Source organism: Oncorhynchus gorbuscha, linkage group LG22, assembly GCF_021184085.1.
Source record: "Oncorhynchus gorbuscha isolate QuinsamMale2020 ecotype Even-year linkage group LG22, OgorEven_v1.0, whole genome shotgun sequence".
In the NCBI taxonomy this organism is placed as follows: Eukaryota; Metazoa; Chordata; class Actinopteri; order Salmoniformes; family Salmonidae; genus Oncorhynchus; species Oncorhynchus gorbuscha.
Window position 1 is genome coordinate 3,905,321 of NC_060194.1, and position 6,499 is coordinate 3,911,819.

Consider the following 6,499-nt stretch of genomic DNA (forward strand, 5'->3'; position numbering starts at 1 on the left):
ACTGATGAATTTACAAATCCTCAACACTCGTTGAATATGGACGGTGTCAGTAAACCTTGGCAAAAAAAGCATAATAAAATTGTTGCCAGCAGCACATTTACAGTCACCAATGCTCTGGATAACATGAAAACAGCCTAACTAGCTCTGCTAGGATGAGTAAAATGGTCAGAGTGGAGTGTTCTCTCATGATGTGTCTGGAAGCAGCTAGCAAGCTAGCTAACTTTAGCTTGGGTGCTTGACTGCCGTCGTGAGGTCAGAACGTCCAGTGTGCGCTTGATTAATCTGAGAGTAAAACACTCTGAATTTTATGAACGGGAAATCCGACAGCACAGTCACCAGCACTCTGGATAACGTAACAGCCTAACCAGCTCTGCTAGGCGAGTAATGTTCAGTAAGCTGTTCTCTCATTTGTGTCTGGAAGTAGCTAGCAAGTTAGCTTGCATGACTGCTTTTTTATTTTTTTATTATAATTATGAACAAAACAAATGCATAAACCTAACAGACAGGGGTATTACATATTAAGATATATTTTCAATTTGTGAAAAAGTTTTATGGTACCTATTGCTTTTTTATTTTTACACTTAATGATAATATCAAAATAATATTTAAATTCTATCCTCAACAATGTGAAGAGGGGTTTGTTCTCTGCCCACTTCATTTTATGGATAAAGGATCTGCCGTGACAAATGAACAATGAACGGTAAATCAGGGTCCATATAATTTGGATCAAAATAAAACATAATATCAGATTCTTTCAAGCTGACATTAATAGTAGTTTTATTTTAAAATAAAAATGTCTAACTCATTACAAAATCTTATGACATAAGAACAGTCCCAAAATAAACGCTCCTGGTCACAAGCACATAACACAATAGCTATTTTGAATCGGTGTATAATAAAGGTATTGACTGCTGTTGTTAGTACAGAATGCTAGGATCAACCGTTAAAGAGATGGGTGGGGCTAAAGTTTAAGAGGGTGTGAATGATGCTGAATGGGTGTAGACAAAGGAGGGCTCTCCAGTAGTAGTACCAAAACATTCAAAGGCCATTTTCTCAAAAGTGAGTTTACAAGTTTATCAACTTTCAAAGAAATATTACTTGCCTATTGTTCCTGTATGATATACCATTTTGTAGCTCTGAGTCTCTACTTTTATCTAATTGTAAAAACAAACTTTCAAATTTTGTTACATAAGACCGATTTGAGCAGGTCGGTCACAAATGTGCCAATCTGGGGATGTCTGATTGTCTTAACTCACCACCACTAATGAGCTGTGGAGCTTCTCAAAGTATTATTTTTTTCACGTCAAACAGCAAGTAAACAAAGTCTGTTTTTAGAATCAATTGAGAATGACAATAGGCCCTCAAAATGTTGGCTATTAATTACATAGTTGGAAATAAAAGTTACTTTTAGATTTGTGTCATTTTCATTTAGATTAGATAGAATGTATATTAACCACTGACAATGATTTTGAGATACAAAGTCTATTATAAATTAAATTGTTCCACAAAAATTGTGCATATGAAAATCATAACTGGCACTCAGATCAGTAGAAAAGGTAAGATACATTGGCACTCAATGGAAAAGGTTTTTGGCCACTGGCTGGTGGAGCCTATTACCGGAAACTTCAGGAGCATAATGGCAGAATCTGTGAAGGACAGCAGCAGAGGGAGGAAGGTCAAGAACACAATTTTTTTTTCTGGTTAGGCTATCTCGATCTCTGGCTCCCTTTGAGTAATTTGTGTGTCTTCATTATTTAATAAAATAGTGTGTTTAAAGCATCAGTTCCTTTTATTAAAGCACATAGGGTGTGTCTATATATGAAAAAAATATACGTTTAAAAATGTTGACCAATCGATTGGTCGAAAAGAAAAGACTGCTCTCTGTGAAGCAAGATTTTTTTTGTATTTGGTCGGGGACAGCCCTAATAGAAATGCAGGAAATTAGTTGTACATGCCCAAAAAAGGGAGGACTCCTTACCCCTGGTAATAGGAAATCTAGATCTGGAGGTAGTGCTTCGGAAGGAAGGCAGTAGTGCTGCACTTAGCCAATGTCTGTATTTATGTAGCATATGTCTGTTTGTGTAATTTGTCCCTGATTTACTGCACTAAACCAATCTCCTTACAACTTGGGAAATTGGGGATATCACTTTTCACCAGCTGAGGGAGCAATTGCACAATAGTTCATTTCTCTCAGTTTACTGTTACTAGGCGTGGGCACACCGCATAATTGTCAAGGTTATCATATTATTCAGCTAAATTCCTCGTAAGCCACTGATGCTGACAGGAATGTGCATTATGTTGTCTTTGAATTAAAAAAACGACAATGTAGTACAATTACAACAAGTATTTAAAATATACAGCAACTGAATTAGCCCTACAAACATTATATTACATTAAGTTTGATTCATTCTCGTCTATGAATGTGAACCATTCCATGTATTCTATGAATACAGCCTATAGTATATGCAGATAAAAGATCATGTTTCAAGAATGCATATTGCAGTCTTCAAATTTCACAGTGGCTTGCACCCATAGCAAAGGCATGACGTTTTGACATTCACTGCAATCGTTCATCATTGACATTTCATCATTGGTTCTCTACATGTAGGCTACTAGCTCGGGTGAAGGAAGCCATGAGGGAAGTTTTGTGACAAATAAACAGTGCACCATGATGCCCTTATTTGAGCCAGCTGACACATATTGACGCGGTTTCTTGTATCTACACAAGGTTATTTATTCAGTTCATTCATTCAAACAAAATACTATGGTGTAGCCCATATTGTTAAAACTCCCTTTCAAATGCATGGCGTGTACAAAAACGCTTAGACTCAACATGAATATCAAAATATCAAAAATAAACACCGACTCCGTTCAACTTAAATGGAATTTGGAGGTGCACACTTGGCTGAAAGATGTCTGCGTGGAACTGTGAGCGAATTTTCCCGGAACAGCCCCTGCATCATTTACTACCATTCTTCAGTCTGGTCTGTGGAGCTACGCTTTACTACGGACACGCCCCTCCACAAACTCACACTATGTATGATTCCGCCCTGACAAATAGTTCCCCAAATAGCAGCACCATTGAGCTAAAAGTCTCCACCCTTATATTAAATCAAACACATACCTCAATTGTATCAAGTTGAGGGATAATTTCTATTGTGCAAAATAATCCCCATATTTCGTGTTTATGTTACTACGCAATGTGCATTTGGCGGGAAAGAGCAGTGTGGTTTTTTGGCGGAGTGAGAAACCAAATCCGTAGTATATTAAAAGCCGCGGGAGCAGCTGTTGTTAATCTTGCAGTCAGCAGGGTGGTGATAGACACACGCAACACTGGGCTCAAAGGACTTTACAACAACCGTGTTTGACTTTTATTTATTTCGCCTGCTTTCTCAACGAACAAGTTTTTTTCTTTGTGCTGTCACTGCTACGGTAAAAATATGCCTTATTCCTTTTAATGTTTGTTTTTGACAGCTTGTACAAACTGGTCAATAAATGGAAATTTGACGAGGTCTTAGTCAAATGCTAGACTTTTCTACTAAACAACTATCTCTCGGCTAAATGGTTTCTCAATGTAAATTGTAATGTGTCGAGCTGGATTGTAAAACTGCGAAATAGACTCATGAAACGCCGTTTAAAATATATATATATATATATATATATTGACAGCTGCTCCTTTGGGATGCATTGGATTAGTTTCCTAGTTAAACAACGTTAGTTCTTGCTTAACTCTTGAAATTGGTTATTCCAAGTTTTGACATTTTAAATATATGGATTTTGCAATACAATAATTGTTGAATGATTTCCCAACACCCGAGGCATTTAAATGAACTGAGCGCAAGGTTCTGACGCAGATCTAACATGACTCCTTTCTTTTCTCCCCCTTTATTATTACAGGCAGTCACAATGCCGCTTAATTCAAACATGGCCAGTAAAAACTATGACTACGACTATGACTCGGTCCAGCCCTACTTCTACTTCGACATCGAGGAGGATAATTTCTATCACCGACAACACAGCCAACTCCAACCCCCTGCTCCAAGCGAGGATATATGGAAGAAATTCGAGCTGCTGCCGACACCACCGCTTTCTCCCAGCCGGCGACCTTCTCTATCAAGCCTCTTCCCGTCGACTGCAGACCAGCTGGAGATGGTCACGGAATTTCTCGGGGATGACGTGGTGAACCATAGTATAATTTGTGACGCGGACTACTCCCAGTCTTTTCTCAAATCTATCATTATCCGGGACTGTATGTGGAGCAGTTTTTCGGCTGCTGCTAAACTGGAGAAAGTAGTGTCCGAGAGACTAGCGACGCTGCAAGCGAGGAGGGACTCGAGCCTGGCCGGGGAAGCAAGCACAGTAACCAGCACGAATCCAAACTTGAATTACCTGCAAGACCTGAGCAACTCCGCATCGGAATGCATTGACCCTTCTGTGGTGTTGTTCCCTTATCCGGTTGCCGAGAACCCTAAACACACAAAAACGACTACAGCGTGTGCCATGGCATTGCCTTTGGATACCCCACCGAACAGTGGGAGCAGCAGCGATAGCGATTCAGGTGTGTATTATCGCCACATGTTAATGCTGTAATGAAATGATTCATAGCTGGACTGCATATCTTTTGCAGAAAGATATTACTCATGTCGTGAGAGCATGCATACATCAGAATTGCGTTTTGTGATTTGTATTAATACACTACTATGCGTGTACTGCTTTTAAGTGGGGCATGGGGTTTGCCATGTCACTGGTTTTTGCGTAAGGAGCTGTCTCCCTCAATTTCCAAGGGTGGGGAGTTGGCCGTTGCACCTACCTTGTGCAGCAATGCTCAGCAGAATGGTGGAGTTCGTTTTGTGTTACAGGGTGGGTGGAGATTTCAGTTAAAGACCAATGGAATGGTCTAAAATTAGCAAACTCCGCCCACCCGGAACTGGGCCATGAAAACGAACTCTACCATTGAGGGGCAGGGAGCCAAAGTCATCAAGTGGATGTGGTGCTATATCATCCACATGGATAATAAATGCTTGTTTTTTTTTTTTTACAGAAGAGGAAGAGGAGGAGGAAGAAGAGATTGACGTGGTGACAGTGGAAAAGAGAAAGTCTGTAAGGAGGTCAGACTTGCACATGTCTAGTAGCACACACCTCTGCCCCCTTGTCCTGAAACGGTGTCACGTCAACATCCACCAACACAACTACGCCGCTCACCCGTCGACAAGGAGCGAGCAGCCCATCAAGAGGATTAAGTTTGAGAGCAGTGGGAGAGTACTCAAGCAAATCAGCAACAAGTGCTCGAGTCCCAGAACGTCAGACTCTGAGGATAATGACAAACGCAGGACTCACAATGTGCTGGAGAGGCAAAGGCGAAACGAGCTCAAGTTGAGCTTTTTCGCATTACGGGACGAGATCCCGGACGTCGCGAACAATGAGAAGGCAGCCAAAGTGGTCATACTCAAAAAGGCAACAGAGTGCATTTTCAGTATGCAAACGGACGAGCAGAAACTGTTATTGTTGAAAGAGCAGTTAAGGAAAAAGAGTGCACAGCTGAAAAGCAGACTAGAACAGCTGAGGAACTCTCAGCAAGTTTAATTTATGAAAGGATGCCATGTTTTTATGCCTAAAGTAACTTCTTGTGTAGAGTGGTGGTGCATGCAAATGCAAAAATGACTTGTTATCACCGGTATCGGCCAGACACCTGGGCTGGAATCAGAATTATTTTCTTTCACTGCCTCACTTGAACTTTATAGGGGTTATCAATTTCTTATTTAAGTATTTTATTTTTATTTGATGAAAGGTTCTGCACAGTTGTCTACCTTAACTTAATGCTTTTGTATGTTTTGTACATAATTCTCAAATGTATTGATCTCACAAATACATTTTTATAAATCATGTATGACTGGAGTCACGTGTCCTACCTTGAAATTAGAACTTAATTTGCATTAGATGGTAATGAGCATGGCTAGCCTGTTTACTCTTGACCACACAGTCCTAGCAGCCTCATACTAACTGGCCTTTCGCCAACCCTTTAAATTAAATGTCAAAGCTCAATTTCACTGTACATGTTTACTGCACGCAGCCATGTGCTTAAGGCCGTCCCACACTGTATGTCAGTGTCTTTAATGTTCATTACATATCACACTGACCGCCCGGTTTCCTGATCGAACATAGGTTTACGAGTGTCTGTTGGTTTGAGAAACCTGCATGGTGTCATTTCCGGTTGGGTTCCTATTGGTCAGTCACAGGGATCATCTTGTAACACCAGCCACACGATACAGTGAAGGCTCACCATTTCTGTCAGAACATTGTCGGCACCTATGACCACACGTAGTGATAATTAATCAACAAACCAAGACCCTTGCCGTGTCTGAATTAGCGTACTGCATACTTTTTAGCACGTACCATCTGGTAAAAAGTGTGCCAAATTCAACAGCCGTGCATCACATTTACCAGCTTGACAATAGCTAATTTCTAATTTGATTAATTTAAACTGAATAGATATGCAGTT

General features: G+C 40.3%; 1 protein-coding gene across 1 annotated transcript; it reads left to right on the top strand.

The window, feature by feature from the left end:
• The first annotated feature begins 3,275 nt into the window (after nt 1-3,275).
• Nucleotides 3,276-5,885, top strand: mycb (MYC proto-oncogene, bHLH transcription factor b). The gene is made up of 3 exons (XM_046322552.1): nt 3,276-3,432; nt 3,898-4,558; nt 5,042-5,885. Exons 2-3 carry the CDS (start codon nt 3,907-3,909, stop codon nt 5,581-5,583), a joined length of 1,194 nt encoding a protein of 397 aa, XP_046178508.1. The 5' UTR covers nt 3,276-3,432; nt 3,898-3,906; the 3' UTR covers nt 5,584-5,885.
• The last annotated feature ends 614 nt before the right edge of the window (nt 5,886-6,499 follow it).